Raw genomic sequence first — 26,601 nt, 5'->3', positions numbered from 1 at the left:
TCCTTAGCTTGTTCTTCTCCTGAAGATGTCCTGCAAGGCAGTGGAGGTTTAGGAACAGAGTTTTCCTTCTCTTAGATGGGCTGCCTTCCCAGGTGGACGAAACCCCATGTGCTGATTTGTTGAATCCTTCAAATTTGTACACCCGAAGGTCTCAGGGTGGTTCATGGGATGAAGCCACAATACAAAAACACAAAATGCAAAATCAAAATAAAATCAAGAACAGCCCAATAAGTCCCCCCCCAAAAAACTCTCGTATTTTAATACGGCATTGAAGGTTAATATTAATGAAACAATAACAACCCCTCACCATGGCAGGGGGGACAAGGAGGGGCAGCTGCCCCCCTCCCCAATCATGTCAATCAATACTTAACTAACTGAGGTTCTGTCCCCCCCCCAACCCCAACCCCCATAAATCCTGGCTATGCCCATGCCCCTCACTCCAGACTGTGTTTTACCTTCATCCCAGTCCTTTGTTGTTATTGTTGTTGTTTAGGTCCTTTGTTGTTGTTTTTGTTGTTTAGTCAGTGTCTGACTCTTCGTGACCCCATGGACCAGAGCACGCCAGGCACTCCTGTCTTCCACTGCCTCCCGCAGTTTGTTCCCACCATCTCATCCTCTGCCATCCCCTTCTCCTTGTGCCCTCCATCTTTCCCAACATCAGGGTCTTTTCCAGGGAGTTTTCTCTTCTCATGAGATGGCCAAAGTACTGGAGCCTCAGCTTCAGGATCTGTCCTTCCAGTGAGCACTCAGGGCTGATTTCCTTCAGAATGGAGAGGTTTGATCGTCTTGCAGTCCATGGGACTCTCAAGAGTCTCCTCCAGCACCAGAATTCAAAAGCATCAATTCTTTGGTGATCAGCCTTCTTTATGGTCCAACTCTCACTTCCATACATCACTAGTGGGAAAACCATAGCTTTAACTATACGGACCTTTGTTGGCAAGCTGATGTCTCTGCTTTTTAAGATGCTGTCTAGGTTTGTCATTGCTTTTCTCCCAAGAAGCAGGCGCCTTTTAATTTCGTGGCTGCTGTCACCATCTGCAGTGATCATGGAGCCCAAGAAAGTAAAATCTCTCACTGCCTCCATTTCTTCCCCTTCTATTTGCCAGGAGGCGATAGGACCAGTGGCCATGATCCTCGTTTTTTTGATGCTGAGCTAGGGAAACCCAAACCCAAAACCACGCCAGCGAGGAAGCGCTCCGAAGCAGCGGACTCTCCTTCCTGTAAAGAGCTCCCATCTCCCTGCAGGGAGCCCTCCGCTCTCCCGGCGGCCGGGATGATATGCTGAACCCCGGAGGAGCAGCGCGCCTCTCTGCCTGGCCAGCCTCCTGCGAGGAGGGGAGGCTCTTCGGCCCACGCCTCCGGAGGCGCCGATCCCCGCTGTGAAGCCGGAGCCTGAGGAAAACTTTCCTCGCCCGCCCCTCCCCCCCCCCAGTCACGCGACGCGACGCAGCGCGCGCTGGGCTTCGGGGTTTGATTTTTTGACAGGTGTCTCTTCTCCCGCTTCCCTCACAGAGGGCGAGAAACTCCGAGCATCCGAGACGCGCCCGCGTGTCCGGGACAGCAGCTGAGGCGGGCGAAGGAGCCTCGTCCGTCCACGACCCTCCCCTCCTCCTTGCTCTCTGTCACCCGAATTCCTTGCTCCGAGCCTCGTCCCCTCAGCTCGGTCTCCGAAGCGGAGCCACCTGAGGAGGCGGCTGAGGGAGAGAGTCCAGCCGGCGCCTCCTCTCATCCCCGGGGCCCGACCGGGGGTCTTCTAGTCACCGGACTGCGTGGGTTTGGTTCCCTCCCAGCTCTCCCCCTGCCCGTTCCCCACGCCCCCGAGTGGCGCCCCCCCCGCCTTTCTCGGCGCGCCTCCCCTCCTCGCGGACTCGGGCGGGAGGAGGCGGCCCTCTTCCGGGCAGCGGCTTCGCCTCCTCGCACCGCGCCTGCGCGGCGGCGGCGGCCGGGGAGCCCGATCTGATAGGGAAAGCCAGGGCTGACACTACCCCCGTGTGGGCGGCGGAACGTCCCGAGGATGACGTGCGGCGTTCTCGAACCCCGTGTCTCGCTCGCTGGCTCCTCGCTCGCCTGTGCCGAAGGGAACGGGGGAAGAAGAAGCAGCCAGGAGGAGGAGGAGGGAGGAGGAGCGGCGGCGGCGGCGGCGGCAGGAGCGGCGCGGAGGAGGAGACGGAGGAAGAGGAGGAGGAGGAAGACTCTTGCCGGAGGAGCGGCGGCGGCGGCGGCGGCGGCGCCATGGCGGCCCTGGAGCGGCCCGTGCCCAGTCCCGAGGCGTTCCTGGGCCAGCCCTGGGCCGCCTGGGTCCGGGAGGCCGCCCTTCCGCACACGCATTGCGCCGCCCCCCCGCACAGTAAGGGCGCCCGCCGCACACAAGGACCGGCCAGGCGGGGCGGCGGGTGGGGTGGGGGGCAAGCCGAGGCGCCCCTCTCCCCGGACACGCACATGCGATGCAGCCCAGCGGGGTGGATGCGAGCGAGGGAGGGAGGGAGCTTGCATGCCCTGCCGCCTCTTCTCCCCCCAGCACACCGCCGACCCATTGCATTGCACTTGCCTTGCATTGCACAGTCCCCCATGGCACCGGGCTTTGCTCCCGCCCCCGTCACCCAGTTGCATGGAGACCCACCCACCCAGCCATCCATCCATGTGTGCGGGTGGTGCGCTGTGCCCGGCCGGTGCTGTCCTGCTGGGCACCTCCGGCTGCAGGAGAGGAGGAAGATGCTGTCTAGGTGGCTGGCTGTCAGAGGGACGGGGGGGGGGGGAGGGGCAGGAGAATGCCGTTGCATTTGGGGAGGGGGTGGGGGGGCGATCTGGGCCAGGGTGCGGAATGAGGAGGCAGGAAGGATGCTTGTTGCCTGGTTGAAGGCTGCCCGGGGGATGCTCCTGCCTGGCAGATGCAGCGATTGTTGCATCTTGCCTTTTTGCAGCCGCTGGCTAGCGGAGCACCCTTTAGCTCTCGTCGGATATAGCGGCCTCTGCCTCTGCTCTCCCTTGACTTTTGCTTCTCTTCTGCAGGTATAGAGCTAGAAGATGCTGGAAAAGAGGGTGGAAAAAGCAGGGAGGTGATGAGGCTTAATAAAGAAGGTAAGGAAGGGGTCTGACCATATGTTATTGTACCTTGCTCTCCGCGTGGCTCTGGTTAGAGAGCTCAGGGGTTTTTTGTTTTTGTTTTACCAAGTATTGCTGGGGCTTCGCAGCCATGTGGATCCTATTGAATCTAACCACAAATAAGGCTTACTGGGCCTATGTGTTGAGATAGTTCCATGTATGAATATTCAGTACTTGCATGGTTCTCTTCAGCTTTTGTTTTATAAGGAACTGGCTATCCCATTATTAATTTGAGACAGTGCTGTGTTTTAAATATGCAAGTAAGTTCACACTTATATCTGCTCATCTGCGTCCAGGCTAGTCAGCTTTTCATTTTCTTTTTACTAACTTATTCTGTAGCTGAAAAGGCAACAGCTGAATCAAACGATCACATAGTTTTACTTTTAGTGTTGCTGAAAACAGGTCTGTCATAATAACCAGATGTTGGATCAACGTTCAACATAAGCTTTGATTTTCATGATGATAAAGCTGTTGGTGCATAGAGGTGCAGTGCGTAGTGAGTTTTGTTTTGGGCAACTTTTCAAACTAAATGAGCATTTTTGACATTTGTAAAGAAGCATACATAAATTGTAATTCAGAGAATTGTTAATATGGCACCAGGTTTGTGAGCATGTGTGCAGATTACAAGTGAGTGAAGTTGGCAAACAAGCCTATACTTTCTATCAAGGAAGAACTTATGACTGCAGACTGTTCCTATTGACAGATTTGTTTTGTAATGTGATCCATAGACTTATCAGCAAGCATTTGTCAGATTTTATGTACATTGAAGAAGCTGCGTGGGTTCATGATGGCATGAGCAAGGGTTTGACACACTCTTTTAGCAGAACTGAAACTAACTAGTGTGTATGTTGTAGAAAAACACTGTATTTTTGGAACTTGATAGGACAAGCTAATGGCTAGATCCTGTTAACTAATGTGCTGAGACAAAACATCACCAAGATCAGGCATGTAGATTCCAGGACCACTGAAGGTGGATAGCTCATTCTGCTATGCTGGTGCAGGTGCTGAACTCTGGCCCAAGCACAGAAGCAGGATGAGCCATGGGTTTCTCCTTTTCCACTCTACTGAGCTGTGCAAGGGCTATTTTTTTTTAAGTGGACGTGTGGGAATGAGTGAGAGTAAGGTTAGTAGCTTTTTAAGTGGCAACTGTCAGCATACTCCTGTTTTTACTCAGAGGTAAAGCTATAAACCTAATTGTGTCTACTCAAAAGCAAGTCCTCTTGAATTTAGTGGGGCTTCCTGTCAGGTAAATGCAGGTAAGGATTATAATCTTAGTTCTGCTGATGGTGTCCATACGATGACATTCTAAGGGTACATTTCTATTAGCGCTTAACTGGGAGTCAGCCCCATTAAATATTGTGAGGCTTACATTCCCAGGCTTGCACACCGCATGCCATTTATCTGCCCTGAAGCCAAGAACAGTAAATTAACTCTATTACACCCTTTTGAGTTTTTGTGGTATTAAGAGGCTTTCGGAAGGGGCATAAATGCTCCACCAGCAGATTAGGATATATAATTATTTACCTTGAAAGAAAAATTCAACTCCAAGTATAGATACATCAGCTTCTAATAAATCTTAACACAAGTCTAGGACCAATATTATTAATTATTTTCAGTATCACAAGCATACATTTGGGGGATAGTTAGGGTTTTATAACATTTTGTAATATTGCTGTTGCCAGGATATATCATAAATTCAAATTAATCCCCCTCCCAAATTATATCAGACTGAGCTGAAAATTCTCACGATAACTGCCTCCAGATGTACCTCAGAAAATTCCGTTGTAGAACCGCCTGGTCCATAGTGTGGTCCATAGGAGGACACTTGAACTGTAGTATAAACGTTGCAGGCTAAAAATGTTCTCCGATTTTTAAAATAGTGTTAAATATGTCTCCTTATTCAAATCCTCACATATTTTAACTGAACTTATTTCCCAGGAAGTGTGCTGTGCGGTTGCTTTGACTTGCTTGATGACCCTGAATATGAAGATTAATGTAATATTTCGATAACTGAGATAATACAGTAGAAGGGAAGACCGAGAACTTAGTGGATGAATGTATTTTGCAGTAGTTTGTATATAGACAGGGCCATTGAGCTTGCCGCAATTTCCGCTCCTGTATGACATGGGTCTTTAAAAACAGTAGTTTTTTTTATATTTGTTGTAGGGTTCATTCAAGATGCGCTACTTCCTGAAGCAGCTTTTCTGCATGAATCTAGTGAACTGAGAGGTACGCCCCAGGGTTATTCCTTGACATTGCAAACGCCCTTGGATCACATTCTGCTGTAATGGCTCCCCTAAAAATCTTGTTGCTTCTGCGATGAAACTGGCCCCTCTATAGTTATTTCTTAGGGAGGTGGAAACTTTATGCTTTTAAAACACAGTACAATTACTACATTCAAATTAAACCATGTTATGATGTAAACATAACATATCAAAAGTTTACTTTTAGCTGTAGTATATTCCTAGCTTATTTTAGGCACCCCCTTTGTCGGGCCTAAACGGAAAAGTTTCCTTTCTCCACAATATAATCTGCTGCAACCTGTAGGCTATTGTTTTCATTGTTTGTAATTGATGGCAGCTTTTTGAAAAGGGCTTGTGGTTGTTGTTTGCTTAAATGTTGATTGCACTTGATTTAGTACCTGAATAGCTTAGCCAAGGAATCTATGTGAGAAGGAAAAGTGTTTGACTGACAAACTTCTGTTGCTGGGGTCCCTCCACACCAATGTCAAGCATTTATCCTGTGTGAGAGAGCAGAGTAATGCCATGTTTTCTGATATCACACTGTTGATGTACCTCATTGTCGGCATTTGCCTGCTAAAGTAACATGCCTTCAGGCTGAGCCGTTGAATGGCGTGCATGAAGGTCCAGTTGTCAAAATGAGCTTTGGTTATACTTGTTGTTTTGTTGGAGAATAACTTTAATTAATAATCTACAGTATTGGATAAGTGAGGCTTTCAAATTGAGAACTACTCTTTGTACTCTCTTTGTACTCTCTGTGGTTTAGACCACAGCACCACCCACGTCCCTTTTTGTACTCTCTTAACGTCTACCATTGTGGCACTAGGCTCTCTTGGCATCAGAAGGGTAGCAGAAGACTGCCTAGACACAGCTAGAAATACTACCGGGATGGGTGGGCAACTTCGTTTGGCTATCTTGCAGTTTATCTAGCAGCTTACTGTAATATCAATTTCTGGGGGGTCAGGTCCCCAGATCCCAGAACAGCACCAGATGCTGTCCATTTGACATCTTGATCTTACGGTGAGATTTAGCAGCTATAAAGTGCTTTTAGAGCACACTTCACGTCAATTCTTAGCGAACTGAGGATTTCATTTTATTATGGATCTTTTCGTATTGCAAGTGGTAGGATGCTGAGAAATACTGCCTTCACTTGAACTAGGGACCTACTGGCTTATATTCTTGGGATGCGTTCTGGTGCACATTTATTTGAACACAGTGGGATTTAATTATGAGTAAACATGCACAGGACTTCCTCATTAGCTGTCTTTCATCATTAGCTATTTTTCACAGTCTGGGGAAACAAACCCATTTCGAAGGTGGTAGGGAGTACAGTGGTAAAGGTAAAGGGTAAAGGGACTCCTGACCATTAGGTCCAGTCGTGACCGACTCTGGGGTTGCGGCGCTCATCTCGATTTATTGGCTGAGGGAGCCGGCGTACAGCTTCCGGGTCATGTGGCCAGCATGGCGAACCAGAGCAGCGCACGGAAACGCCGTTTACCTTCCCACCAGAGTGGTACCTATTTATCTACTTGCACTTTGACATGCTTTCAAACTGCTAGGTTGGCAGGAGCAGGGACCGAGCAACGGGAGCTCACCCCGTCGCGGGGATTTGAACCGCCGACCTTCTGATCAGCAAGTCCTAGGCTCTGTGATTTAACCCACAGCGCCACCCGCATCCATAATCCGTTCCGGAGGTCTGTTTGTAAACCAAAACACGTTGTAACCCAAGGTGCGCGTTCGCCAATGGGGCCTCCAAATTTTTTTTGTTCGTAATCCAAAAAAAATGGGTTGTAATCCAAAAAAAGTTTGCAAACAGGGACACACACTTCTGGGTTTGGCGTGTTTGTAATCCAAAATGTATGCAAGCCAGACTGTTTGCAAAGCAAGGTACCACTATATTTTGTTTAGTCCCTTCTGCTCAGGAGCAGTGCTGTGCTGCCACTTAGCGAGTCAGGGTAAGGCAAGTCGGGGGCGTGTTTTAAAGCTGGGGCTCCGCGAGCACCCTGGAAGAGCCAGTCCAGTACTCACACCTGTGCAGCCTCAACCTTGCAGCCATGCTGCCCCACCCCTGCCCTACTAAGTGGTAGTGGTTATTCTGTTGGTTGGGAGGATCGCGGAATTATGCCTCCTGCTCTTGCTTCTGCTTGTACGCTGATGTTATCACACACCACAAGGGACACTGCCTGTCAGTCTTAGGGCTCAGAGTTCTGACTTGGTAGCAAATGTGTGAGGTCCATGGGGCTTGGCTGTCAGTGCTGGCGGAGGAAGAGGAGTGCAGGGGGAGCAGTGCAATCCTGGTGGGGTGCCATTGTGGCTGCCCCCCCGTGCTGGTGCCGCGCCCCCCACAAGCGGCGTATCATGCCCCCGGGACTCACACCACACCCCCACAGGTGGCGCGCCATGCCCCTGGGACACACACCAGTCCTGCCCCGCCTGCTCTTCGCCCCCTGGTGCTGGAGCATGAAGCTCTGCCACTGGCTGTCAGTACAGTCTAGGGAGCAAAGATAGGCTGGTTTGGAGAAACTTTGATAAAACAGAGGCAGTGGATTGCGCAGTTCTGCTTTAGTAAAGAGTTGCTCTGATTAGAATTATACCGCATCAGGGTATATATAATAGTCCTTTCAAAATATTTATTTAAGACATTTACATACCACTTAGTTATTTGCATTTCTGAGTGGTGTATATAAAAACAATCCACGGAAAATGGGACAATAAAACAACACCCAAATTATCATAAAATGGAAGTACTGTAGTATCTTGACTGGGTGTTGTTTTTTAAGCAGACCATGTGCTTGAATATATTGTTAAAATATGTTGCTGCACAACACTGAAATGTATTATAATAATTTAAATATTAAATGTTTTTCTTGCATTAGAGAATCCAGAGCCTTGTTCTTTTGGGAAATAAAGCTTGGGGAACAGAGACCTCATCCCAAGAGCACTGTGTGCTTAAGTCTCTTTGATACAGACGTAATCTGTGCACAGAATTTGCTTGTTTCGGTGCGATAGCATGCATTGCCCATGCAATCTCTTCAAACCACCCAGTGGTTGAAAAACAGTTTGTACAGAATCTGACCGGCTAATATGTGGAAATAACTGTGTGTGTGTGTGTAAGTGGTCTACTCCCATAAGCAGTGTCATGGTGGAGGAACTATGGCTCCTGAAAGATTACAGTAGCTACTTCATTGAAAAGCAACTCCCTGTTTCTTTCACATCTGCTCCCAGGAAGAAGCCACTATGTACCTTCTGTAAGTGCCACTTCCGATGTTAACACTATTCACATGAGTATACCGCCTGCATGAGCAGCTTTTGCAGTCAGTTGCAATGGGGGAAAAAGTGATACTTGGCATGTATATCGCACTTTGAAATGTTCAAAATAGTAGGAAGGGTCATTGGTTGGGAGAGCTTTGCATACAGTTGTTCCCAGGTTTGTTCCCTGGCACCTTTAGGGTAGGCTGGGAGAGATCATGCTTTAAATCATGCCAGTGGTCCAGTTCACATGTACCACTAAGCCAAACCATGCCTAAGCATGAACACATGCGCTGTAGTTACAGTAAAAATTGCAGCTGCTTTGCTGCTCCCTCATTGTCTTGTTACCTGCAAACTGAGCCATCACAGACGGTACTGACCAAGAAGGCACAGTGATCTTTGTGTAAGGAAGCTTCTAGTGTTCTTGTAGTACAAGCAATCCTTGTTTGGTGAAGGGGTTCTGTTGCAGACCTCTGCACGTGTAAGTCTGCTCCATCCCTTTTCATGACGTCTTTATGATGTTTTGGGGCTACTTCCAAGTTCTGAGCTGTGCACATGTGTGTGATCATGCGTCATTCGGAGTTGCCTGTAATCCTTACAATGTTATCTTAGGTCACCTCCAGATGACCCTCTTATTGAACATTTAATACTGATTTGTTTGCACAAGGTTTGTGGGGAGGTTAGATGATGTTGGCTATTTATTCAGTATTCGTTTTCAGAGAGGTTAGACAATGTTCTGTCAAGTAAGTGTTATCTTCCCACTTTCCAATTCTTTTTCCTGTCACTTTTCTTACAGCAAAAAGTCCGATGAGGTGGTGGTGGCTACAGACGGATTTGTTCTGCAAGAACACTGAATCAACTTTAATCATGTAACCTGAATTTCTAGGTGTGATTGAATCCCACCTGAAAACGGCAGCAGTCTGGAAGCGCCCTTATAAATCATTATAATCATGTTAGGTCTGTCAGTATTATTCCTATATTTTAGATGATGGGGTGGAGGCTGAAAACGATGACTTGTTGTCTAGGGTTGCCTTCACAAGTTTCAGGAGTGGGCTCTGTCCCATCCCTTAGCCATTATGCCACACAACGGTGTGTGAATCAACTCTTACATTGTGGTCTTTTGCAGCGATACTTTTATTAAGTGCATATGGAGTAGATGCTTGTGGGTTGTTGTTGTTGTTAGTTGTTAGGGGATTTGATCATGAATGAAAAGAAATCTTTCTCACCTAGGTGATTCTTTGGAGTGAAGCTTACCAACATGAGGAAACCTTGCAGATGCGTCATAAGGCATGCATGTAAGGCAGGGTTGTGGTGATACGATTTAGGATTAGTGTTAGGGTTAGCTGTGCATTTGCTGTATTTGTAGCACTTCACTTGAGAAATTCTTTTGACTCGGCGCCGATATTGTTACTGAACCTCTGTGTCTGGAGTGGCAGAAACTGGCTCGTTGGCTTTGATGCTGTGAGTGGGGGAACCAAATAGGCATCTCCTGCTGGCTTCTTCAAGGCTGGAAGAGCTTGATTGATCTTTGTAAAACATCTTGAAAAAGAAGAAAGTAGTTCAGATCTGTGTTGGAGGGAAACTTCTAATGTATTTTTTCAGCATGTTGCATGTCATTTATTGGGGGGCTGAGATCTCCCAAGATCAACCTGGCCCTTATAATATGCAAGTACACTGTGTGAATAAATTCTCATTATTTGAAGTGAGAGAGAGAGAGAGAGAGGCTGAGGCTATCCATTTTCCCTAATAGTCTTGAGCAGAATAATTGTTCTTTGTCGTTCCCTTTTTCTTGAACAATACTATTTCATCTGCTACTTTAAGAAAATTTAGGTTTTTCCTGTTGCAGAGTATTGGTTGGTTTCCACATAGCGCAAATCATGGCTAAGTGTGAATGTGTGAGATTATTATAAAATAAAATATGCAAAAGAAAGATTATTACAGCACCATGTAAGATACCAGAACACTGATCTCCAGTGCAACAAATGCAAACTATAGATTACTCTGTAGTGACTCATTAAAATTTGGCATGTTAAAACTCAGGCCTTGCTATTACGTACTGTGTTCACTATGCATCTGTTGAGATAGATGTTGCATAGTTGGTCAATGGGCAAGATAAAGGAAGACAGAAGGCAGGTGCTGTTTCCTAGGCCTTTGGTTGAAATTTCCATTCAGCAATGAAGGATGTGGGAGAGAGAATGGATGAATCCTCATGCTTGCAGTAAAAAATTCTTATGCTTGGAAGTTAGAACCCTGAAAATTTCCAGAGAACATAGAGATATCCAGGACATGTTGAGCCTTTTAGGCACTTCTGTCTTACATTGTTAACTTTGAGCAAAACAAATTAGACTCTCACGTAAACAGCTAGCGTATCTTAACTCTCCTGCACCATTTCTGCAGAATAACCCATGGGTTCCCTCCCCACGCCAACTGAAGAACATGTAGCTTGTTCGGCAGACTTGAAACGTGTCCTTCTGAATGTGAAATTATGTTCTATAAAGCAGGAGTGGGAAACCTGTGGCTCTCCAAATGTTGCGTCCCCAACTTACATCACCCCCAGCGAGCATGGTCAATCAATTGGGATCATGGGAGTTGTAGTCCAGCAGTGTCTGGAGGACCACAGGTTCACTATTGCTTATGGAAGACAAATGTGGAGAGAAATTGCATCAAATACAAATTCCGCCTGTACTAATTAATTGTTGTTGTTGTTGTTGTTGTCAGTGAAGCCTAACATTTAGGTATGAAGGCACACTATTTGAAAGTTAGTGATAGATGGAGGAAAATATTTTTAAGGTTCCATGCTCATTGAACACCTTGGTTCAGTTCACAAGCTTTTACTTTGTCCATCTTGAGCAAAACTTTAATAAGACAGAATATGTTGGATTTCTTTTACAGCGAGAAAATTCAGTTTATCTTCATATGTTGCTGCCTTCCAGTGGAACTTATTTTAATTTTGTTGCTTTTGAGACAAAATTCATTCCAGGTCTCATTTATGACGTACGATTGTTTTACCTATAAAGCGTGTGGATTTTTACATGTAGGTGTTTTACCTATATGGCATATGATTGTTTTACCTATAAGGTTGATGGTCACATAGTTGGAAATAGATTTCAGTGCAAAGACACAAAGCATGGTGAAGCATTGCCCTATTGCCACAGAATAAGCCTATCGGTTACTAAATGATTAGCACAATACACTGTACAATTCTGAAAGTAAAGTCTGAAATATTGCATGTAGCTACTGTTGGTTACTGCTATTCCTTGCAGCCTATACAGGTGTAATGGGGTGTTAGGAGAGGGTTAGTACCTCTGGTAGAAGACAGGTTGTGCTTCTTCTGGAGTATTTCATCCACCTTTGGTCCCTACGCTGCACTCAGCTCTCACCTGTAGGTTCTACAAGCTCATCATGCGACAGCATTGTACCCTGGGAACGGTTTCTACTGGCTGGATAAACCAGATGAGGCTAGCTGATAGGTCTCAAACCCTCGGTGAGTTAGGGATTTGCCCCGCATGCGAAGTCACGCTCCGGTGGATCGCTTGGACAAGACCAATAGTGGGTCCAACATTCAAGGGGCTAGTTACTGTATGTGCTGTAGCAGGAAGTGGGGGGCAGATGAGGCTTGCCAACCTGGGAAGGTAGCCCATCTAGGAAAAGGAATGTCCTCTGGGAACGCAACACATTCACTCTTGATTCTCTTGATTCTTTATAAGATGGGTGATGTCATGTCCAAATATGCTGCTGATGACCCAGCTGTGTATCTCATGGCCTGACGTAATATCCCTGCATGGATACATTAATTTTCCTTGTACAAACTCGGCATGTGGAAGATAGAGGAAGTGATAATTGGGAGAGGGTGATGACACGAGCCTTTTCCTTCCCGCTTTGGTTCACAGTGGAGGCAGGAAATGGATAATTAATTTGGCCATATCTTTAATACAGAAGCTTGAATACATGAACTTTTTCTTCCCTTGGTACTGTTTGCATAAGCTTTACCCATATGTTTATCAGGCTGCCTCTGGCATAGCTTTCCATGGCATAGACTGCTCTGGCACCTTGCTTTTTCAGTTACGTCTTATGGGGGCTTCCAGTAGCGTTTGCTTATCACTCGCACCTTGTTCTGGACCTATCTCTGTGGCTGCTTTTGCCCGCCTAAGCAACTCGGTGTAGCAATGGTAGTTGCTGTTTTTGTATGTTCTCTGGAAGCTCCAGCTGTTACAGTGACTAGACTGCTGGCAGTGTGTGGGCAGACGGCTGACGGCATGTGGCACTTCTGCTAGAACATTTACATTGGCTGCCCATATGCTGCCAGGCCAGTTTCAGGTTATTCCCCATCTTGCAGAGGCCCAACTAGCTTCAGCCGGAAGTTGGGCATTAACCTTTTAGCAGAGATTCAGCAGGCATCCTCGCTTTTCACTTCCAGGCATCTCTTGAATAGGTTTCTGTGCCGATAGGCCTTTTGATTTTTATTGTTATTCATGTTTTTATACTGTATTTTATGCTGCTTTTATAATTAAGTGTTTTAAAGTGTTTTAAATTTGTTGTTAGCTGCCCTGAGCGCAGTTTTTGAACCGGGAAGGGCGGGGTATAAATAAAAAATTATTTATTATTATTATTATTATTATTATTATTATTATTTATTATTATTATTTGCAGCGCTTTAACTAGCCAGTTACTTTAATTCACATTGTTTTTATGTTTTATTGTTGTTCCCTTCCCCAATATCTTACAGCACGGTGGCACAGAAATACTTTTATAAATAGATAAGTATATATGGCATTTCACAAAGAAGAAGTTGACAGGTTTGTACTCTAAAGGGCCTGCAGTCTGACACAAAGGAAATGGGGGGGGGGGGAATCAAGTGGGAAAATAATACGGGATGAACTTCGGTTTTGCATGTTTCATCTTTTTTACAGTAGGGTTTTGAAACAAGGGGCATAAGTTGGGTTTGAAGTAAGTAAGGGTGAGGTCTTAGAGGTGGTATTGAAGTTGATTCCAGGCTGTAAGCATAGGAAGAGAGAAAGACCAGAATCTGCATCAGCTGCTTGCAGAGTGGTGGACTGAATATAAAATAGCACAACGGTTTCAGGCCTCTGGAATGGGATAGTGTATTGTGTTCTACAGTTATCCCCTGGTATTTGTCTGGCTTGGGTGCTGCTGGTTGTTTGGGGATCCTGAAATCACACTGTACCTTGGTGTTTGACTCGCCTTGTTGTAGCGCAGAGGTGGCCTGGTTTCTATTATACTTTTCTGCTAACCCAGAAATAGTACCTCGTGTTAAGAACTTTGCTTCAGGATGAGAACAGAAATTGCACGGTGGCAGCGGGAGGCCCCATTAGCTAAAGTGGTACCTCAGGTTAAGAACAGTTTCAAGTTAAGAACGGACCTCCAGAACGAATTAAGTTCTTAACCCGAGGTAAAAAGGTAAAGGGACCCCTGACCATTAGGTCCAGGTGTGACCGACTCTGGGGTTGTGGTGCTCATCTTGCTGTATTGGCCGAGGGAGCTGGTGTACAGCTTCCGGGTCATGTGGCCAGCATGACTAAGCCGCTTCTGGTGAACCAGAGCAGCGCACGGAAAAGCCGTTTACCTTCCTGCCAGAACGGTACCTATTTATCTACTTGCACTTTGACGTGCTTTCAAACTGCTAGGTTGGCAGGACCAGAGACCGAGCAACGGGAGCTCACCCCGTCGCGGGGATTTGAACCGCCAACCTTCTGATCGGCAAGTCCTAGGCTCTGTGGTTTAACCCACAGCGCCACCTGCATCCCCTTAACCCGAGGTACCACTGCACTTAAGGCTCATCTTTCTCAGTGCAGCTGTCATGTGAACCAGCTCCTAGAATGTTTTGTTTCATGTTCCCACCAAACAACTCTTGACAACAGCTTGGCAGCAGCATGAAACCAAACTGTGTGGTAGGAGGCCATCACTGTGGCAAGCTCACTGCTTGGAGCAACTGTGGTGCACAGAGGTTTCCTGAATGCAGTCCTCACATGGCAGCAGTTTATCTTGTAAAGCAGCCATAGCAGGCATGATGATTTTCATTTGTTTTAGCTATAATTGCATGGAAGGCTGCAGCACATGGGTTAAGTTTTAGTTTCTCTTTTCAAATGGTTGCCTGAGACAGAAAATTTGGAAATGTATTTGTGTTTGTCAGATGAGCTAAATAGGTAATGCTGATAGGGTAGCAGTTTAATTAGTAGAATCATAGAATTGTAGAGTTGGAAGGGACTCGAGGGTCATCTAGTCCAACCCCCTGCTTTGAAGAAATCTTAACCAAAGCATCTGTGACAGAGAGTTTACAACCTTCTGATGGAGCCTGTTTCACTGGTGGAACGGGTATTACTGTTAGAAAGTTCTTCCCCATGTTTAGTCGGAATCTCCTTTTTTGTAGCTTGAATCCATTGATCCTACCCTCCAGAGCAGGAGAAAACAAGCTTGCTCTATCTTTCATGTGATAGCCCTTTAAATATTTGACCATCATAATCTCCTCCCAGTGTCCTCTTTGCCAGGCTAAACATACACAGATCCCTCAACTGTTCCTCATAAGGCTTTGTTTCCACACCCTTGATCGCCTTGGTCACCCTCCTCTGCACATGTTCCAACCAAATTCAGTGAGGCTTACTTGCAGGTGGGGTTAGGATTGCACATCTGAGCAGCTATGGTTAGAAATTAGGTAGGCATGGATTTCGTAGGACTGCTGATGTTCCAGTCCCACCTTTGCCACCAATTCACTGGAAGGACTTGAGCAAGTTACAGTCGTACCTTGGTTTTCGAACAGCTTAGTTCTTGAAGGTTTTGGCTCCCGGACGTCACAAAACCTGGAAGTGACTGTTCCGGCTTGCCAACTGTTTTTGGAAGCCGAACGTCTGATGGGGCTCCCGCGGCTTCAATCAGAAGTCGTTCTTTGGTTTTCATACATTCTGGAAGTCGAACAGACTTCCAGAACGGATTCCGTCCGACTTCCAAGGTACGACTGTATTCCATTGCAAATCAGTAAAATGGTGCCAATTCAGGTGTGTGTGTCTTTTGCATACACTTCACTATTTCAGCTGTAAAGCACAGTATTAAATGTTAACCCTTGCGCTGAAGCAAAGCATATGTTTACTAAACATTCATGCATCTGCTTTGGCCCATATCAATCTACTTTTGAAGATAGTTATGATGACAAAACACATCATAAGGCTGCAATCCTATGCACACTTGTCTGGGATATGTCCCGTTAAACTTAGTGGCGCTTTCTTCTATGTAGACAAGCAAAGGGTTCTTCTGTAAGACTGTAAATAAGTACTTTGCAGACCTAAAACCATAATAGTAACTTTTGAACATTTCTGTTTGTCACTTCATAACTTCTTTGGAAAGAAAATAGTAAAAATTCCATTAAAGTCGAAGTCTTAACAACCACCGCCATCATGCTTGTCGGAGATAATATGAGGACAAGTTGACTACTAATCCAGAACAAAATGATCTCCACGTTCCTCAACAGATTGCCAGTTTTGATGTAGCTGAAAAACCCTGCCTGTTTCTTATGGCTTTGCAATATCCCAAACTGAAAACATTCGCTTTACTCTTGGCTAAGCAGCTAAACACTAATGAATAACATTTGCACTAATAGTTCTTAGATTTATGTAAATTACCAGGGTCTCCCTCAACTGAGGGATTCCATTCTGTGCCACAGAAGCCTATTTTTTTCAGTCTTAGTTGTTTGGTTGGAGTTGTTATTGACACAACTGTGGCAGCTGGAGATGATGGGATGATAGTCGAAAACATCTGGAAGGGACCAGGTTGATGGAGGCTGGTGTGGCAGTCTCTCAGTTGTGTTTATTTCATGAATTGGTGCTTCTGAGATAACACCTTGCGTGGTTTCTCATATTTTGCTTTCTTGCGAGAATTCTGATGAATGTGTATTTAAGCCTTCAAACTGCACCACAACCCTTGCTGTGTTGCTTCTTCACTTTGGTTATCGATTGTGTCACACTGCATTTTCACAGAAACTGTAAAAAGATGCCATGTATGAGACTCTGATTTATAATAACTGGTTCCTTGTTATATTTTCATGTGAGTCTAGTGGAGGAATGATGTATGAACACTGGCTTTCTTCCACGATTTCTCTCCCTTCATGTGAATCAAGGTTGGAACTGCTCTGTGTTTCCTTAAAACCTTGAGAGAGGGGTGCAACTTGGGTTATAGTAAGAATGTCGGCATACAGTGGGTTAACAGGTTCCCCTTTGTCTGGCAAAGAGGACTCTGGTGTTACAAAAGATGAGTGCCCCAGGGAAAGTATTGCTTCTTACCACTGCTGTGAAGGGAGAATTGGCCATGCCACTAGAAATAATGTTTTCGTTTGTTTTATTCTTTGGGGTTTTTTTTTTGGTCACTTTCCATCTCTTTGTTCTTTACTATAAGGTGCTGTTCTATTGAACAGGCTTTGCTGCTGGGACAGAGACAGAAGAACTGCCAGGATATGAGAGCTATGTAATTTATATGAGGGAAACATTTTAAACAATCCTGGTGAAAGATTCCTAGAAAACTATATAAAATATTGCTTACCTGAAGTTAAAGTTTGTGTTTTTGAAGGCAACCTTAATGATATTTATAAATTTAGGCTGAAGTGGACAATACTTAAGACATAACCTGCTGATTTTTTTAAATAAAGTATTAATTGCTCCCTTTTTTCAAATAAAAAGAACTAAAACTTCCTTAAGGCAATTCAAATGTCATGACAATAGAAACAACGGGATAAATGAAAACAGAAAACAATGGGAAAATTTAAAGTGTCTTTAAACAGGAGAATAAGAAGGTTCTGTTTTTATGCACAAATGCAAGTAATGAGATAGACACTAGCCCATGGGTAGGCAAACTAAGGCCCAGGGGCCGGATCCGGCCCAGTCACCTTCTAAATCTGGCCCACGGACGGTCCAGGAATCAGCGTGTTTTTACATGAGTAGAATGTGTCCTTTTATTTAAAATGCATCTCTGGGTTATTTGTGGGGCATAGGATTTATTTATTTATTTATTTATTTAAATATAGTCCGGCCCCCCACAAGGTCTGAGGGACAGTGGACCGGCCCCCTGCTGAAAAAGTTGGCTGACCCCTGACTAGCCATTTGCATGCAGGGACATGCTAATACAGAGCATGTACTCCAGCCTTGGGTGCTGCTGGTTTTACTTCACTCAGTAAAGGGATGTGGAGCAAGGCCTCATCCGGTAACATATAAGGAGTGGAAAGGTTGGCATATATGCTCATCCCAGGTCCTTTAGGACTTTCAGCTAAAGTTCCTTTGAAACCCCTCAGATCTGGACCAATATCGGTCAGTGTTGATTTGCCAACCCTGCAGTGGTTGGCGGTCCTTGGGGTCTCAAATTTCAGTGATGCCAAAAAAAAATTGCCCCCTGCCTCTCACGCACCGTTCTAAATCATATTTGTGGTGTCCTCTGCAGTGCCTACGAGGCTCTGTACCCAATGCGACTAAACAGTGTAAAGGTAAAGGGACCCCTGACCATTAGGTCCAGTCATGACTGACTCTGGGGTTGCGGCGCTCATCTCGCTTTATTGGCCAAGGGAGCCGGTGTACAGCTTCCGGATCACGTAGCCAGCATGACTAAGCCGCTTCTGGCGAACCAGAGCAGCGCACGGAAACACCGTTTACCTTCCCGCCGGAGCGGTACCTATTTATCTACTTGCCCTTTGACGTGCTTTTGAACTGCTAGGTTGGCAGGAGCAGGGACCGAGGAATGAGAGCTCACCCTGTCGCGGGGATTTGAACCGCTGACCTTCTGATCGGCACGTCCTATGCTCTGTGGTTTAACCCACGCGCCCCTAAATCTGACTGCCTGCAGCCAGTTCCCAGTGTTAAATGAACAGGTGAATTCTGCTGTAGCTGCAGCTTCCAGACAGAACACTGTACAGTAGCCAGCAAGATCAGGGACTTCCAAACTGTGGTCCTTAGGCGAGTTTCATTCAGGTGATCTGTGACATGCAGGTTGGTTTGTGGCTGCAGATAGTAGACAGCACATCTTATATGCATTGTAATTCCACAGAATTCAAGGTGTAATTGCTACGACAGGCAGGAAAATCATAAAGTGGTCCACCAAGCCATTTTCAAGTGGTTCGTGGTCTTGGTGGGGAAGTAGGAACCGCCGAGCTTAGATAGCCTATTTCTCTATTTATTGTTATGATATAGTCTGAGAATGATTTAATTCCCCCCTGCTTTCTTTTAGGAAAGGAATGAATTTTTAATTCTATTCATTTAATTCTATTCATTTCTGCATTTGGTATCACACTTTCTACAAGGTGCTGTGGAGACAGGTTAATGCTAATAAGGTTATACAGTAACCACAGCAGCTATTTTATAGGACATAACAGGACTCTTAGTGTCTCTGTTTCTCTCTCTCTCTGACTACTGTGTAGAAGAGAGCACAAAGCTACTCACTTGCAGTCTGGTATTCTTGGTGTGCTACACCCGTATACATCAGGTTTCTAGTACTGTGGACGCTCGGGTTGCGAACCTGATACGTGCAGGAGGCACGGTCGCAACCCACAGTGCCACGTCTGCGCATGCGCGGGTTGCAATTTGGCGCTTCTGCGCATGCGCGTCCGCCGAAACCTGGAAGTAACCCGTTCTGGTACTTCCGGGTTTTGGCTCGTCCGTAACCCGAAAAAACGCAACCTGAAGTGTCTGTAACCCAAGGTGTGACTGTATTGTTGTTAATTACATTTGTATAGTGTCCTTCATCCGAAGAACACAGAGTGGTTCGCAGCATAAAAATACAAAATGAGAACACAAAATACATAATAAAACAAAAACCAAAAAGCCGTAGAATGTTAATAACCCAAAGGCCTGGTTTTAGAAAAATGTTTTCGCCTGGCGCCTAAAGAGATGTAATGAAGGTGCGAGGTGAGCCTCCTTGGGGAGAACATTCCACAAATGGGGAGCCACCACAGGAAAGGCCCATTTTCATGTTGCCACCCTTTGGACCTCTCGTAGGGGAGGCATGCGGAGAAGGGTCTCCGATGATGATCGCAGGTTGGTGGCAGGCGAAGTGGTTGCTTAGCCCACCCTGCTTATGGATTCTCAAAAGATATGGCATTTATCTTAGGGAGCTGACGTAATTGTCTATAAAACAAAGATCGAAACTGAATACCGGCCAACAATAATTGGACATGGATGTAACATTACATCAGTCTGCAGCAGAGGACGGAAGAGATGGGATGCAGGGCCACTCCATCGGAACAGCTGGGAGGCCAGCATCTTTTGGTTCCTCCTCTCCTTGAATCTTTCCATCCCGGCTGGTAACTGGAACAACTTGCAATTAAGAACTGGAACCTGAGTTTGCTTATTTCCTAGCTCAGTTGGTTAAAGCATGGTGCAGATAACGCCAAGGTTGCAGATTCAATCCCCATAAGGGACAGCTGCATATTCCTGCATGGCAGGGGGTTGGACTAGATCAGTGATGGCCAAACTTGGCCCTCCAGCTGTTTTGGGACTACAGTTCCCATCATCCCTGACCACTGGTCCTGTTAGCTAGGGAAGATGGGAGTTGTAGTCCCAAAACAGCTGGAGGGCCAAGTTTGGCCATCCCTGGACTAGATGAACCTCAGGGTCTCTCCCAGCTCTTATGATCCATTTTTCTTTTGCCATGTCTTTTTGGACTGTAAGCCCGAGGATAGGGACTTCTTTCTTTCTTTCTTTCTTTCTTTCTTTCTTTCTTTCTTTCTTTCTTTGTAAGCCACTCTGAGAACCTTTTCGGATGAGGAGAAGGATAAAACATGATTTTATTCTGGGCTTAAAAAAAAAAAAAAAAGCCCAGAATTAAATTTAAGATATTAACGGATTCAAAGGAAAGAGGGGGGTTTGCCCTGCCAGACTTTAAATTGTACTATGAAGCGGCAGCTTTCTGCTGGCTGAAAGAATGGCTGCTTCTTGAAAACACAGACATTTTGGATTTGGAAGGTTTTAACAATATTTTTGGGTGGCATGCATATTTGTGGTATGACAAGGTTAAAGCACACAAAAGTTTTAAAAATCATATTGTCAGAAAAGCACTATTAAATGTCTGGGTTAGATATAAAGACTTGCTGGAAAATAAAACTCCAAGGTGGCTGTCGCCAATGGAAGCTAAGTCCAAGTGGCCAAGATACTGGGAAATTTTGGAAAAGGAAGGGGACAAACTGAGATTGCAGAGTTTTGAGAAATTAAAAGGGAAGGTGAGAGATTGGTTGCACTATCATCAAATAAATGAAGCGTTTAAACTGGACAGTAAAATTGGCTTCCAGGTGGAAAAATCAAAATTGGAGACAGAACTGTTAGAACCCAGTACTAAGAATTTGTCAAAAATGTACAATTTGCTGCTGAAATGGAATACACAAGATGAAACGGTTAAATCAGCCATGATTAAATGGGCTCAGGACATTGGTCATAATATTTTGTTTGCTGATTGGGAAAAGTTGTGGACCACCGGGATGAAATTTACGGCATGTAATGCCTTAAGAGAAAATATTATGAAAATGATATATAGGTGGTGCATAACCCCAGTCAAGCTTGCAAAGATTTACCATTTGCCTGACAATAAATGTTGGAAATGTAAAGAAACTGAAGGTACATTTTTTCATCTTTGGTGGACTTGCCCGAAGATTAAGGCATTCTGGGAAATGATCTATAATGAACTTAAAAAGGTATTTAAATATACTTTCTCCAAGAAACCAGAGGCCTTTCTCTTGGGTATTGTCGGCCAAGGGGTGTTAAAGACGGATACAACTTTCTTTATGTATGCTACAACAGCAGCTAGAATACTCATTGCGAAGTACTGGAAGACGCAAGAGCTACCCACACTGGAAGAATGGCAGATGAAGGTGATAGACTACATGGGCTTGGCAGAAATGACGAGCAGAATCCGAAACCAGGGAAGAGAAGCAGCGCAAGAAGAATGGAAAAAATTCAAGGACTATTTAAAGAAATAATACAAAGTTAATGAAAGTTAGAATGATGTTGGACTGGAAAGTAAATGGTTACTATTAGCAATGGTTAAGACAAGGAGAATAAGGAAGATTAGTTTAAATCTAAATTAAAATAAGGGAAGATTTGCTGAGTAATCGATAAGAATTTGGAATACAGAAAAGGGAGGCATGAGGAAGTCGGGGAAGAAAGGTACAAGAAATTAGGATATGAAATGGTACATGTTTTTTGTTTTGTTTGTGTCTTTGTATGTTTATGTATGTTATGTTTATATGAAAAAATTCTCGAATAAAAATATTTTAAAAAAACAAACAAACAAAAACATGATTTTAAAGTAAGTGTATTCAGTTGTTCTCAATTGAACCAGAGGTGAACTGGATCAAAAAGGGGACAATGTAAAGAAATGTTACTTTCTTCCATCAGAAACAAGATTTATTTGCTGGAGTGGTTGCAACATTGTTGCAACATCTTATTTCCTGAGCCCTGCAACGTGTTGTTTACTCCATTTTCTCAATCACCTAATTTATAATGTCCTTTGGACTGCTCCAGAGGCCATGCCTGCACCACAAGAACTTGATATTTAGTGTGTGCGCCGTACATTTACATTAGCTTACTTGTCTGTTAGTTTCCTAAACTTCAGAAGGGCCATAGCTCGGTCGTACAGCATCTGTTCTACATCCAGAAGGTTCCAGGTTCGAACCCTGGACGTATCCCTGCTTTAGGGTTGCCATACGTCCAGATTTTCCTGGACACGTCCAGGATTCAAACAACAAAAATAGCATCCAGGGGGAATGTTTTAAAAAGGCCAAAATATCCGGAGGTTTGGGAGTGCAAAAAGCTGTAGCCTGGAAGTGGAAGTGACCAGGCACCCGCCTCTTCAGGTGCTGGAGTTCCTGTTTGTCAGGAATTCCAGAGTCTCTGGGAACGCAGTGCTAGGGCTGCGCCAGCATCCCAAGAGCCCTTACGCTGCCTTGTCAAAATCAGGCATGCTTTGGGAAGGTGTCGTCCACAGGCAAAGGTGTTTGCACAGAAGGGGTCCAGGGCAAGGCTTGGATGGCTTAAGGTGGTCCTGGAGATTGTGCAAAAAAATACATAAATATCTCTTTCCTTACCTGGGCATGCTAACTCATGAGAGTTAACCAACTGACCGACAAACATATCTACATGCCTCTAGCTACCATCCCAAACATACCAAACAGTCCATTGTATATAGCCAGGCACTACGTTACAGCCGTATCTGTTCCAATTCTACAGACAGAGACTCTCACCTAAGAGATCTACAGCAAACCTTTTTAGAACTAAAATACCCAGCAGATGAAGTTAGACAACAGATCAACAGAGCCAGACAGATACCCAGAGAGAACTTGCTGCAAGACAGACCCAAAAAAGAAAATAACAGAACACCTCTAGTCATCACATACAGCTCCCAAGTCAAAACAGTACAACGCATCATCAGAGATCTACAACCTCTCCTGGACAATGACAGTTCTCTTTCTCAAGCTCTGGGAGGAAGACCTTTCATTGCCTACAGACAGCCACCCAATCTTAAACAACTCCTAACCCACAATAATACTACAACCAGACGTAACACGGACACTGGCACCAGAGCCTGCAATAAACCCAGATGCCAACTTTGCTGCCACATACACCCGGACAACACCATTACTGGCCCCAACAACATCACACATACCATCTCGGGACTATTTAATTGCTCATCGTCTAACATTGTATATGCCATCAAATGCCAACAGTGTCCCTCAGCTCTCTATATTGGACAAACAGGCCAAACCTTACGCCAAAGAATAAACGGACATAAATCGGACATCAAGAATCACAAGACAGAGAAACCAGTAGGAGAACACTTCAATCTCCCAGGACATTCTATACAAGATCTCAAAGTAGCTGTATTACTACAAAGGAATTTCAGAAATAGACTGGAAAGAGAAGCTGCTGAATTGCAACTCATTACCAAACTTAAAACCATGGAGAGACCTGGTCTGAACAAAGACATTGGATTCTTATCTCATTATACATGACAAAGCCATTTTTCACCTTCTCACCCCTTGCTTTTTCCTGTAAGACCTATTGCAGTCGTTAAGAGCCGTCAACAGGCTCATCTCAGCTATCTGCCAACCACCCATTCCCACCACCCTTTTGAGTAATACCCCTCCCCACCTTCTCACTATATAGAAGGATCTGGCAACTTCTATTTCAGTGTATCTGACGAAGTGTGCATGCACACGAAAGCTCATACCAAGAACTAACTTAGTTGGTCTTTAAGGTGCTACTGGAAAGAAAAAAATTTTTTTTTTTTGTTTTGACTATGGCAGACCAACACGGCTACCTTTCTGTCATGAGAGAGAGAGAGAGAGTTACTGCCATCACACCGCCATTCATTGTAGACCAACCTTTCTCAGCATCTGTGGTCCAGATGTTGTTGGACTACAATTTCCACCATGGTGAGAGTTGTATTCCAACAACATCTGGGCACCCGAGGTTGAGAGAGGCTGGGGTAGACAGTGCTGAGCTATACAGACCAATGACCTGGCTTGGCAGCTTCGTCTTTTCCACAACTGGTGTATAAAAACAAAACTCCTCAGAAATTATGTTAAATCGTGAATTGCATCATAGATGAGCAGCACAACTTTTTTTAAAAAAAAAGTCCTAATAACAGTGAAATCAGTGAAAAAGCCTCTGAGAACTGGGGGTGTGTGTCAGCTGTGGTGTACTCTGATTTGCATGTGTGATCGGTGAGAGTGTTCATACTTTGTATTGTACAGAGAATTCATAACTGAGAGAACATCTGCTTTTCAAACAGCCACGGGTTTGACCACAAAAAGTAGCATACAAAACCAGGTGTTGAGAGTAAGCTGCTGATTCCTAATACAGTGGTACCTTGGGTTACATACGCTTCAGGTTACATACGCTTCAGGTTACAGACTCCGCTAACCCAGAAATATTACCTCGGGTTAAGAACTTTGCTTCAGGATGAGAACAGAATCTTACGGGAGCGGCACGGCGACAGTGGAAGGCCCCATTAGCTAAAGTGGTGCTTCAGGTTAAGAACAGTTTCAGGTTAAGTACGGACCTCTGGAACGAATTACGTACTTAACCTGAGGCACCACTGTACTGACACAGAATCATGATTTAAAAAGAGGAACTTCTGGACAGTCATGAGGAATTACTGAAGTGGAAATGCAGGAATCTCTTTTCTTTACTGTTGCAATATACAGTTATTAATTCACACATGTGTGTATGAAAGGGTTAATCCAGGCATAGGCAAACTCGACCCTCCAGATGTTTTGGGACTACAATTCCCATCATCTCTGACCACTGGTCCTGTTAGCTAGGGATGATGGGAGTTGTAGTCCCAAAACACCTGGAGGGCAAAGTTTGCCTATGCCTGGGTTAATCTGAGCTCAGGCTGCAAGTGGCTGGCTCTCCTCAGCTTCTACTCCCCACTTCTCTTTTCTCTTTCTCTTTTTGCTATCTGGAACATGCAAGAAGCCATGTGGGCATGGCTTCCTGCAAGTAAACTGAATCTCTCTAAAAGGAGATTTCACAGCTTTGCGCAGTGGCAGTATCGTAGCCAATGAGGTTAATCCGAGGCACGATTATTGCTAATTGAAAACTTTTCCCAATACCCAGCCATGACGACTTGAAATATAGTCGGCAATGGCAATAAAAGATAAAAAATAAATAAAATAAAATAAAAGGAGATTTCACAGCCTGCATATTTGCTCATTCAAAGATTGCATTGTCCTTTTTGTAAGAAAACTTTGTACTTTTATTTTTAAGTTGTTTGGAACCTTTCCCCCCATCTTTATCTACTACCGAGTGTCTGTGATTTATTCTACCCTAAGTATTTTCACGGGGAATATTTGCTTAAAGTGGATTTTTGTGGATGGGGCAGATACAAAATCTAACCAAATTTATATGTGCTCAAAGCAATTGCTGTTGTGTTTAACACTGCTACAAGAGAGTAAGAAATATCTCTTCCAAACCTCTTTCTTCAACAATCACCATGTGATGTTAATCCATTTTGAAAATTTGCTTGCTCATGATGTTATGGTGCTGACTACCTTTGAGTATTATAGAAAATCACAGTATATTATAGCATAAAGTTATGTAGTCCTTTTTGCTCCTAACTAAATCGTTTTGCTAATGTTTTCAATGCTTACATATCCTTTGACCAAGTTCTTGCTGGTGTAGCAATTTGGGTCTTATGAGAACCACTTTAGACAGTGAGTGAAGGCTCATTTGTTGGTATGAAAAAAAAAGTTTACACATAAGGAACCAGTAAGTTAAGCAGAATGTTTTCCCCTGACGTTCTAGTTTTCCAACAGCAGAGATTCTTATTTATTGTCTTCTTTGGAATGGGGAAGCATTCAGTTATGTGAGCCCAATTGCAGCCTGAAGTTGTTACAGTCCACACACGAGGTTACTGTCTTGGTGGGAATCTAAGACTTTTTAGTGATGCGCCAAAAAAATAAAAATAAAAAATAGACAGTTAATCGTCCTGACACCTTAATTGCTAAACCTTGATAGGTCCGCCTCTTTTCCAGCTCTCTTTTAATTATTTGTTTTTTTAAAAAGATTTTTATTAAAGTTTCAAAAATTATATAAAAACAGAACAATACAAGAAAAAAAAAGAAATAAAAAAATACACACAAACAAAAATAAGAACAAGTATACTTTCAATCCCTTGTTTTCTTATAACTTACTTCCCCGACTTCCTCATACCTCCCCTTTCTGTATTCCAATTTCTAATTTATTTGATTCAACAAATCCTTTCCCTTCATTCTCATTCAAATTTTGACCTTTCTTTTTCTTTTACTTATCCATTACAGCTGAAAACCACATAAATTCTAAACCAGCGTCCTTCTAACATTCAATAATTTTACAATATTTCTTAAGATAGTCCTTAAATTTCTTCCAGTCTTCTTCCGCTATCTCTCTCCCCTGGTCCCGGATTCTGCCAGTCATTTCTGCCAGTCCCATATAGTCTATCACCTTGATCTGCCATTCTTCCAGAGTGGGTAGGTCTTGCGTCTTCCAAT

The 26,601-nt window shown here is 44.4% G+C and overlaps 1 protein-coding gene across 9 annotated transcripts in view; it reads left to right on the top strand.

Annotated features, from left to right (window-relative positions):
- Positions 1-1,811: 1,811 nt before the first annotated feature.
- Positions 1,812-26,601, top strand: part of ATXN7L1 (ataxin 7 like 1) — an 81,857-nt gene continuing 57,067 nt past the window's right edge. For 2 of the 9 annotated variants that reach the window (XM_083575067.1, XM_083575068.1), the window contains exons 1-2: positions 2,203-2,347; positions 3,010-3,078. In XM_083575067.1, the coding sequence (XP_083431193.1) occupies positions 2,233-2,347; positions 3,010-3,078 (184 nt within the window). In that variant the 5' untranslated portion in view covers positions 2,203-2,232. Of the gene's footprint in view, positions 2,348-3,009; positions 3,079-5,268; positions 5,332-26,601 lie in introns of all 9 variants that reach the window. The other 7 variants (XM_083575069.1, XM_083575053.1, XM_083575064.1 and 4 more) reach the window with 7 other exon arrangements.

The sequence above is a fragment of the Podarcis filfolensis genome (assembly GCF_964270895.1).
Source record: "Podarcis filfolensis genome assembly, chromosome: 10".
Lineage (NCBI taxonomy): Eukaryota > Metazoa > Chordata > Lepidosauria > Squamata > Lacertidae > Podarcis > Podarcis filfolensis.
Note: the sequence above shows the minus strand (reverse complement) of the source record. Positions and strands in the feature narration are given on the sequence as shown.